Consider the following 11,476-nt stretch of genomic DNA (forward strand, 5'->3'; position numbering starts at 1 on the left):
AGTTTGCTCCTGACATATCTAAAGCTTTCAATATAGTTTAATATGCTCTTCCTCTCTATAAGGTTGCTTCGTGTAATATTTTAAAATATTTTAATATGATTTTAATATAAAATATTTTTGAGATAATTATATTATTTCTTTCTAATTGCTTTATTAATTTCCTCCTTGAAGGCAAACACTCTTCTTCATTTCAAGTAACTTATGGAATACCTCAAGGCTCTATCCATATTCCTGCATTGTTTCTTATCTATATTAATGATCCTCCCAACAATCTTAAATCTAAAGTTGCTCTATTTTCTAACAAATCATGTGTATACTCCTGTCTTGACAGAGGTTTAGGGCTTGATATGGCTTATCACATCCTGTTGCTAACTCCAACTTTTTCTAACTTCTCATCAAATAGTGCATGTAGTATCAATTCTAGTACAGGTAAAAGTTGAAGATGGGAAACCTGATAAAGAATTCATTATTTTCTTTATTCTTAAGTTGTAATTAATTTTAGTCTTTCGCGACATTAAAGGAGCCTCAACCAACCAGAAGCTTATTTATTATAAAAAGATAATAAAAAAAACATTTAAGTTTAAAAAAAAAATTAAAATATATTTACTACAAATAAAAATAAGATAAAGTATTTAAAATAGTTTTCTGAATTATTGAATTGCAATTAAAAAAATATTCAATAGTAATTGTCAATGATTTTTCAGGATTTTTAGTTTTCCCTGTTGAGAAATATCCTAAAGTTTTTAGAAAAGGTAATATATATTGTTTTATTAGTTTTTTTTTCTACTAATTATTATTATTTTGCTATTAATTATGAAATATATATTGTATTCATGCTACTAATAAATAATATTTTGAGTTTTGAAACTAAAACCTGTAAAATTCATGGTTTGAATCTTTAAAAAAACTATATCTTTCAACAAATTGATTCTTTATCATAAGTTTTCTGCTTAGCATGAGCTTTTTTTTTTTTTGCATTTTACATCCACTTCCAACAAGGCTGCAAGCAACCACTATTAGATTTGAAAGTTATTAGAAGGGAAAAGATGAAATTTATAAAGCCAGATAATGGTTAACAGACGACAAGATAACAGAAGATTGCAAATTATATGAATTAGAAAAATAAGATGAAGGAAGCGAATTCCAAAGAACTGATGTTTGAAGGAAAAAACTATACTACTAAGAATTCCATTCAAGGTCGGATTTGAAATTTATAGAGATAGAGTATAGAATCTGAAGTAAGAAAGTTTTGATCTCGATAAAGTGAGGCAACCTTAGCAGATGCGGTAGTGGTGTAGTGGTAGAGCGCTCGCTTCATAAGCGAGAGGTTCCGAGTTCGATCCCCACCATGTCCCTGGTAGTACCGCGCTAAACTTGTTTCTCCTAACAGCGGCCTTGTTCGTCAAGGTTCGTGTTTCGGAGTTATAGAGTTGAGAGAGGGTTATAACCACAATTAAGTAGCCTCCTTATCTGTAGTGGCCTTCATGGCCTTGGGGAGGTGAATTAACAAAAAAAAAAAAAAAAAAAAAGATGCTAATTTTGCAACTGATTTGATATATGGTTTCCAAGAAAGATTGGAAGTAAGAGTTAATGCTAGAAGATGAAGAGTAGATGACTCATCGAATACATCATCGTTCATAAATATAGGAAGATCTAACTTATTGCGATAATGATTGGCTGAAAAAAATTCAAGCAATCAGAGAGTATTGGCTTCCTATCATGACAAGAATAAATGGTAATATTATCAGCAAACAATGCAACGTTAGATGTGAGAATATCTGGAAGATCGTTAATGTAAATTAAAAAGAGTATAGGGCCAAGGATAGAACCTTGAGGAACCCCTGAAGTTACAGAATAAGAAGAAGAGTGCTGTCCATCGAGAACAACTCTTATACTACGATTGGAAAGGAAGGATTCAATAATCTAAAAGATTTTGCGAGATACACCATAAGAAGAAAGTTTATGGAGAAGACCAGCATGCCAAACTTTATTAAAAGCTTTTGAAATGTTAAGAGCGATGGCCTTAACCTTTTCGCCTTTATCTAATGCGCAATAAAACCTATCAGTTATTACTGTTAGCAAATCAGCTGTAGAACAAGAAGATCAAAATCCATATTAATGGTCAGAAAGTAAGTTATTAGATTCAAGATGAGAAATTAAGCGTTTGCTAATTAAAGATTCAGAAACCTTGCTTATGATAGGAAGAAGACTAATGGGACGGTAGTTAGACAAATCATATCGCTCTCCAGAAATTTCGAAAATAGGGATAACAGATGCCGCTTTCCAGCAGGCTGGAAAACAAGACTCTGATAAGCACTTGTTGAATAGTTTTGAGAGTATAGACGACAGCTCTGGAGAACACTTCTGCAAGACAATAACAGGTATAATGTCCGGGGCACAAGCTGTAGAAGAGTCTAGGCAGGAAATCACTTTAGATACAGAAGCTGGAGTGATGCGAATGTCAAGCAATGGATCAACCTGGTTAAAGGCTATATCAGGTAGAACACAACTAGTGGAATCAAAAGATATTGATAAAAAGTTTTTAGCAAACAATCCAGCTTTGTTGTTAGTTGAGGGGATGAAGTCTGTATCATACAAGAGAGGTGGAATTAAAGATTTGCCCTAATTATTATTACTATTAAATATTCTCCATAAGTCATGAGAGCCTAACTTTTGAGATGAGATGTAAAATTTCATGACCTGAGAATAGCGGGCTTTGGTGTTAGACAAAACCTTTTTACAATGGTTTCTAGCCGTAATAAACAGATGTCTGGTTTCTGGAGAATTGTTTAGCTGATACATATGGCAGTAACGGTTTCAATTGGCAATCGCAGCAGCACAGTGTGAGGAAAACCACGGAGGAGAGTGAGACTTGATTTGGAATTGTTGAGAGGGAACAAAAGATTCCATGCCAGCCTGAGTCCATGAAGTTATGTAAGAAGCACATTTGTCAACAGGAAGATGAAAGATTTCTACCCAATTTCTGCCATTGCAAAGAAAATCGCTGAAAGAATCCCAGTCAGCTTTAAGGTAGTTGTAAGAGGTATGCTAATACAGGGATTCAGGTGATGAAGTAGAATGAGATATTAATTTTAAAAAGATCAAACTGTGATCAGAAGCACCTAAGGTTGAGTGTGGAGAAACTGAGCACTGACTAGGATCAGAAACAATACATATGTTGAGTAGAGAAGGTAATCGATTCATGTTGTCTCTAAAGCGAGTTAGAAAGTTGACTATTTGAGTTAGGGGGTTGAGAAAGGCAAAAGTTGTAGGCCTGCAGAGTCACTGACACTAGAGCCAAGCCACTCAGAGTGTTGAGCATTAAAGTCACCAACAGCAACTATATTAGCTGATGGTTAAAGAGAGAGGTTTTGGTCAATATGATCAGAAATAACATCGAAAAGAGTGCAGTCTTGAGATGAAGGAAGGCGATATAGAACAAAGAGATAGGCAATAGAGTGAAGTGGTGCTAAACGAAAGATCATGAAAGAATAATCTGTGGATTCAAACCTAGTTTCATGATAAATGGGTGAATTCTTAGGAATGTAAATGCCCAGGCCAAGCATGTGACTATTGGAGTCTTAATGAATGAAAGGAAGATAACCATCAACACTAAGATCGCAAGATGAGATAGCTGAACTCAAATTAGTCTCACAAAGAGCAAGTAGGTCTGATGAACTTTGCTAGAGATAAGACTCAACAAAAGAAAAGATACTTCGAAGACCACGAATATTAGTGAATGATAGGTAAGAGTTAATCCTAGAGTGTAGGAAGTAAGAGTTATTCCTAGAGTAGAAAGAGAGTAGAGAAAGTAAAAGTTAATCCTAGAGTAGAAAGTAAGAGTTAATCCTCGGGAGTAGGAAGTAAGAGTTAATCTTAGAAGATAAGGGTTCACTAACTCATTGAGTACATTATTGTTCATAAATATAGGAAGATCAAGATGATTGTGATAATGATTAGCGGAAAATAATTGAGTTTTATCTGAGTTAAAGTTCACCAGCCACTGAAAGCCCTATGCTGTAGCAGAAGTGAGATTCTTTTCAAGTTCAAATGCCCCTTCAAGCAATCAGAGAGTGCTGGCTTCTTATCAAGACAAAAATTAATGGTAGTATCATAAGCAACAAACAAGCTCTAGTCAATCTAGAAATTCCACATTTAGGCCATAGCAGAAATGGCAGGCAATTATCCGCTATTTCTGACCTTGCATATTGTTTTTTTGTGTGGCAATTCGACTACAACTTTTTAAACATTTGGAGTATTTCAAAAATGAATGAAAAAAAGCTAAGCTTTTAAAAATCAATCACAAAAAAATGCAATGGAGCTATTTATAAAAAAAAAGACAATTATTTCATCAATCAAAGTATTTACAAAAAAAAAAACTTCACTAAAAAACATGAATTAAGTCATCAAGCAAAAAAAAAAAAAAAAAAAAAATTTAAAAATTATGCTAAAACAAAACAAAGCTCAAAAAATCTGTACAAGAAAATTATAATAAATTGCATTAATAAGTTCGTTTCACAGTGGTTTAAATGGTGTACATGAGTAAAATATTTAATATTTTAGAAATAAAATTTTCTTAATTTTTGTATACTTAAATGGCATGCAGATTCAAGTTGAAAAAAAAATATTGAAATTTTTGTCTATTTAAAAAGTGACGGCAATGCAAAGTTGAATAATTTTAAAGAAAAAAACACTCTGAAACCCAACAGAGTTTATGAGTATTCTCGGAAAAAAGTGATGGAAAAAAAGATTGATCTAAAACTTGGAAAATAATTATTTAACAAAAAGGGATACATAAAAAGGGATACATAAAAACGGATGCATATTTTCACATTTTTTCACAGCTCTGCAAGCTGATATTATTAATGTTAAATGAAAGATTGTGAAAAAATAAGTTAAAATCATGTCATTAGTGAATACTTATGCATTATATTGCAGATATATAGCAATATTTTGTACATCATTTAAAATCTGCAGAGCTAGGAACTATTTTAAATTTATTATCATTTCTTTTTTAATTAAGTTAATTCATTTCAATAAGCTTTGGTATCGACTGCACAAAATGACTTATTGAGTACTTACATTTTTTTTAGTAACAGCAATTTTTAATGTTTTTAAGTAGTTGGGATGATACTGTCCAATTTTCCTTTGATTTTTCTTCCAATGCTAATGCATCACATTGAGCTTGTTAAGTACCACAATCAATTGCTGGAATGCCAAACAGCTTCATTTCGCCATCAATATTTATAGAGATTGAAAATCTGTCTTAATTTGGTTTTTTACCTTCAGTAATATCTTCCATAATTTTCTCATCAAAATGTGTTATTATGGGAAATACCTCAACTGTCATTAATTTTAACATTTTTCTTATATTGTTCAGCATTTTTCCAATAAGATTTCGTTTGAGCTTGCCAAAATTTTTCAACTGTTTCTTTTCTTTATTTTCCAACTCAACCCTTGTGTCTTTGTTCCCCAAGGTCATAAGGTGACTTATTTTGGTACTTTAAAAATTTAATATCAGCATAAAATATAATTTATCAAGGCCTGTTTTCTTTAAGGGGTCTTAGGTATTATCTTTACCAATACAAAAAACCTGCTTTCCCTTAAATTCTTCTCTAGATTTTTTTGCTGCTTTAGAGTCCTTGTTTTTACTTTTTTTTAGTGTCTCCCAGTTATTAATTAAACAAGTAAAATTATCCCTGCACATATTATATAATAATTAATGATATAAAAATAAGAAAGTAAGTGAAATTATATAATATAACAATACACCATATAACACATGCCAACACCATAACAACCAAAGTACTTTTGCTACATCTGTTTTATTGTTTGATTATAAGAAATTTTTTTTTTATTTAATCAAAAGTTTATCAGACAAATCACCTTTTAGTTATTTCAAATGCTACAAACCGATACAGATTAGTAAGAGTTATATTCAAAAAAAAACTTTAAGTTTATAAAAAATTTTTATGTGCAGAAATTATAATTTCTTTTTTAACCTTCGTCTAACCAAAGTTTTTTCACTGCAAAAAGAGCGCAGTTCTGAGTTCAGTTTACAAGGCCAGAGCATTTTATAATTTTATTGGGTCCAACAGTACAAACAATGAATTTTTTGGGCAGAGTTAGCTTGTCTCTAGATCTTTTAAGTTAAAAGTTAAGAATAAATGCTTTATTTCAAATAAATACACCCTAGTTCTAAGCCTTTCAGAACAAAATTCAGAACAAATTTTAAGGTCCCCACCAGGCGTTTGAAACACCCTACAAATTTGGATCAAAATTGGGCCAGCAGGGACCCTAAAAATTATGAATTTTTTTTTTTTTGCTTAATTATTTTTAGAATTTTCAATTTCTCATAATTAAATTGTGATTTCTTAGCTTCAATATTTGTATAATAGACCTAACATTTATTCTGTCCTTAAGTTTTTGGCTTGATCTTATTGTCACTTTTACCTGTCATATATTTTAAAGAAGAAGATACAACTTTCTGAAAAGAAATCTTACAAAATATATGGCAATATTATAGTTTTGAAATAATATAAATTCAAAAGCAATACATACAGGTTTTCTTGACTTTCTGGTGGTCTTTTTCCAAATTTGTTTCTATTTCTTTATTGAGTTGAAAGAAACTAAAAAAGTCATGTTTTCTTAACTCTTGATAGTTTTGGACCTTTTTTTTGGCACCTCTCATTACGCTTGTGTTCAAATCTAAAGATAAATCTTTATAACTACTTGACTGTGTTTTACTTATTTTACAACGTTATAACAATATAATTAAAATAATAATGTAAATAAAATACACAATTTTTTAACTCTCGAAATGTTTCTCACTTTCGTATTTGGCTACCAAGGTGAATGGTTTTATTCTGGGACTTTTTTTTCTGTAGTCCAATGAGTTTTCTTCTGCATCAAAAACATGATTTATTAGGCTGATTGATATTTCCAAAATTATGTTCTTTCCAGCAATGATTTTTTATGATTTTTCATTATCAATATTCATTTCACCATACTCGTTTGATGAGTCTAAAATGGTGACTACCTTTCATTTTTTAGAAAGTCATAGAAGGCACTCTAGTTATATAAAATCATTTTGCCCTTTTGTTTCATTTTTTTAAATTATTTTTTTCTCTATTAAAAAATCATAAAACAATAAAAATGCTGCAGGAAGAAAAGTATTCTGCAATAAAAAGAATTAAAAAATTTTATTTTCATATTCTTACCCTTGCTATTTCCATTTTATTAATAAAAGGTTTTTCCTGTTATAAAAACAGTCAGTTTGAGAAACTGGGTCAATATTATTAATAATTTTTTGTATCAACTTTTTTTTGTAAGATGAAACAACTAATAAAGTTTGAAAAAAACGAGGACCCATGGTTCAAAGCGTCCAAAATTTTGGGTGGTTTAATGTGGAATTACCCTTTAATCTCTAAAATATGGAAGCATAGAAAAAAAAATGTATAGAATAAATTTATGACATTTTTTTCACATGTTTATTGTAATGCTTGACGTTTTATGTTTTATTTAATTAAAGATTAAATTATAATTAAAAATATATAACAATAAATTATAGTCCTAGTTTTAAAAAATATTTGAGTAATAAAAATGATGTTAATAATAATTATTTTTAGATTCCTTCTTTGATAGATTCAAAATATTTATTCCAAACTTTATTATTGTACTTGGGATGACCTTAGCATTACTTGCTTCTATTTTCATTCTTCCAAAGAAGTAATATAATTTTTTTTTAATAGTTTTTATTCAAATATTTTTTTTTTGCTGATTGCATATATTTAATTTTTTTTAATTTTTTAATTTTTTTCACTTTGGTTATTTTAAAAGGACTATATACAGTTTATATTTGATTAAGTTGAACCAACTTGACTAATCCTAATATCTGTCTCACTGCTGCTTGGTATGACATTGATATACTTAGGTTGTTAGGAAAGTTCGTAGAACTTCATCTGTAAAGATGCAATGAGACAGGAAATAACTAAATATTTATATATCATTTTAAACTGTGTTTAATTATGAGCATTTTAAGTACTTGTTGAAATATTTTGAATGTTTATTAGAAAAGTTATTTAAATTTTATTATATATGTTAAAAAAAATTTAAAAATGGAAAAATTTGAATATCGAGCATATATTAAAACCCTCGAACCACGTATACAGCTGAGAATATTGAATGTGTGCGAGCCATTATTGAAGAAAATCTGCATGCAACACATGATATAATTGAAGCCCTGACATTGATTAATTGTTTTACAATCAACAAAATCATTCACAACGCACTTAAAAAAAGCAAACTAACATAACGTTGGATACCCCACGAGTTAACCGATCAAAATCACAAGAATAGAGTTGAGGCATGTAAGGAAAATTTCGCCCTTTTTAGAAACGGCCCATGGAGACTATGTGATATTATTACAGGGGATGAGTCGTGGTTTTGTTTAAGACAAGTTGGACACAAGTTGGCTAATGCTAGTTGGGTTGGTGAAGGTGAAAGTCCAAGAACTGTAGTAAGATGCGACAGGTTTTAGCCGAAAAACATGTTCTACATCTTCTTCAAAACAACAGGTGTTGTTCACTTGGGTTATGTTGAAAAGGAAGACACCATTACTAGCGAATATTATATAAAAAATTGTTTGAAACCTCTTATATACAAAATAAATAAGCAAAGACCTAAAACAGGCACTCAAAATTTCAAATTTCTCCATGATAACGCTCAACCCCATGTGACTGAAACAGTCACAAATTGTCTATACCAAGCTGGAATTACAATAATTCGCCACCCACCATACTCACCAGACTTAGCTCCATCCAATTATTGGCTTTTTGACTTGATAAAAAAAAATCTTGATGACGATACTGGCTTCGAAAGTCAAAAAACTCGCATAACGAAGCTACTTCAAAGTATACCCAAAGAAGAGTATAAAAAAACGTTTGACAAATGGCTTGAAAGGATGCAACTTTGTATAGGTCACAATGGACATTATTTTGAACATTTGATAAAATAAAATTTAAAAAAACTCTTCTTTTTTGTTTTTAATAGGGGAGTTCTACGAACTTTCCTAACGACCTAAGTATGATACAACATAAAAAATAAAAACATAATAATAATATTATAATATTGTAACTTAATGTAATAATATTGTAATTTTATGTTATTTAGTTAAATTATTGATGTAATGAGTTGTTTAGTATGTGCATAAAAATGTTTAAAAGTAATTTATACACTATTCGAAAAAATAAGTTATAGGTTCCCTAAATATTTTAATGAAACTTTTATCAATGGCTCTTCAGGACTGCATTTAGAAGTCTAAAAATAAAAATATTTGAAAAAATTGATTTTAAAAAAACTTCATATATTTAATTTTTTTTTTTTTTTTTTAAATTTTAAAGGAATTAAAATAATGTCTACTTCCTTTAACAAGACAGACTAAATAAAGTAGACAAAAAACGTAGACATTTGAGTCCTAATTAGCCTGATTTGAGTCCTAATTAGCCTGATTCATATATATTTGATATGTTATTTAACTATTTAGTTTATCTTTTTTTTCTCCATCCAGGCCTTCCCAGGAGAGGCGTGCAGTCGCACGCCTTGAGTGAACACGGATATTTTTTTTTTTTTGGATAACTCGGCCACGCTTTTTTAACAAATATTAAAAATAATGCATTTTTAAAAAGGCGCTGAAAAAATCAAATTAAATTCGTTGCATTATTTTGTAATTTTTTTAATAATTTATTCTTTTCATTAATAAGGAAATAATAACATAAAAATAATATATATATATATATTTTTTTTTGAATTTTTTTTTCTTATAACAAAATTTTTTTTTTTTTATTTTACATATTTTTTTTTCTAATTTTAAATTTTTTCGCATAAGTATGTCTTTCTACAAAAAATAACTTCTATGTTCTAGAACAATTATTATCTACAAGGTTCTTGATAAAGATATTAACGTTTAGCTCATTTGGTTATGACATTATGTAGCGCCGCGGAGACCCGGGTTCGCATCCCGCGTCGGCAGAGCATATATTTCGAAATAAATTAAAAAAGTTTTCGGTCACATTTTCTGTTTATTTTTTCGACTTGTCTTAAATATCGTTGCTGGAAAAATCAACACCTAAAAATATATTATAAATAATTATAATATAAATAAATATAAATAAATAAACTTTTTTTTTATGTTTACTAGACAAAAAAAAAAATTGTAATAAGAAAAAAAATTTTTTTTTAAATAAGTATAAATATATATATATATAAATTTCATTTTTATGTTCATATTTTTATAATAATAATAAGAATAAATTATGAATAAAAATAATAAAATAATACGACAATTTAGTTAGGTTTTTTTCAGCGCCTTTTAAAAAATGCGTCATTAATATAAGCTAAAAAACCGTGGCCAAACTCTCAAAAAATATATATATATGCGTGGTCACTCAAAGCGACCGACCGCACGCCTCTCCTGGGAAGGCCTGCCATCTGTAAATTAGTTCTAAAAAATATTCAGATTTTATCTTGCTTATACAAGTTCAGAACTTGTTTGTACAAAAATGAACTTTTGAATTGTTGGCTCTGTTTTTGTATGAGATTATTCAAATGTCTGTTCATTGTATTGTCTTAAAAATAGTTATTTAGTTCAAAAGTTCAATCCAGGTCACAGCAAGTTTCTTTTCTAAAAACTTCAAAAACAAAAACAAAAAGATATTTAAGATTAATTTAAAATGAATTCATTATAATTAACTGCACCTCTGAACAGCACTTCTATGCAGGTTTGTAGGAATAACTTATGTCCTAAGTAATAAGATTTTATTACATAATACATATAGATTAATTTATTAGTTTAAAATAACTAAGGTTGAGATGATTTCCAAAAATTTCTTGAACTAGTTTCTAAGATTTTCTCATTGGAAATAAAAGTGGTGAAAGGTCATGTGTTGCTTTTATATCTCCCAAGGTATCTTTTCTAATGCATTAAAATCTATTAATTATTGTATCAAGACCAATAAGCTGTTATATTCAATAACATATTATTTATAGTTTCTATTAGCTTATGAAACTCTGGCAAAAGAATGACTTCAAGAACTATTTTTGGTTTTCTTTTTTATCAGGCATAGACTCCATTTTGTTACAATTTATTAATTTAGTAAACTATTTAAAGAATTTATTGTTATTATTTATAAGATTTTTAAACTTAATAATAATCAACATTTATACCTAAAAATCTTTAGTTTAAGAAATTGACCAAGCACATGCCTACTTGCTGCCAATGATTATGGTTTATTTAACTCCATTTTAAAAGTAACATAAAAAATTAAATTTAAATGATGACTTGAAATTCCAAGAGTAATATTTATTTTTAAATATATATGGGCTTTTTTACAATCTTGAAATATAAGGATTTTTTTTTTTTTTATATAGTTTTTAAATAATTTTCAATTCATAATGTTTTTATCTGTCTCAATTCTAA

At 29.0% G+C, this 11,476-nt stretch overlaps 1 protein-coding gene across 2 annotated transcripts in view; it reads left to right on the forward strand.

Annotated features, from left to right (window-relative positions):
* LOC136084087 (uncharacterized) overlaps positions 1–11,476 on the forward strand; it is a 41,423-nt gene that overhangs the window by 7,117 nt on the left and 22,830 nt on the right. For both annotated transcript variants that reach the window (XR_010640319.1, XM_065804235.1), the window contains exons 2-3: positions 705–752; positions 7,629–7,728. Coding sequence is in view for 1 of the 2 variants with exons in the window: in XM_065804235.1 (XP_065660307.1) it covers positions 705–752; positions 7,629–7,728 (148 nt within the window). In the remaining variant the exon portion in view is untranslated. The remainder of the gene's footprint in view (positions 1–704; positions 753–7,628; positions 7,729–11,476) is intronic.

The sequence above is a fragment of the Hydra vulgaris genome, chromosome 08 (assembly GCF_038396675.1).
Source record: "Hydra vulgaris chromosome 08, alternate assembly HydraT2T_AEP".
Taxonomy (NCBI): domain Eukaryota; kingdom Metazoa; phylum Cnidaria; class Hydrozoa; order Anthoathecata; family Hydridae; genus Hydra; species Hydra vulgaris.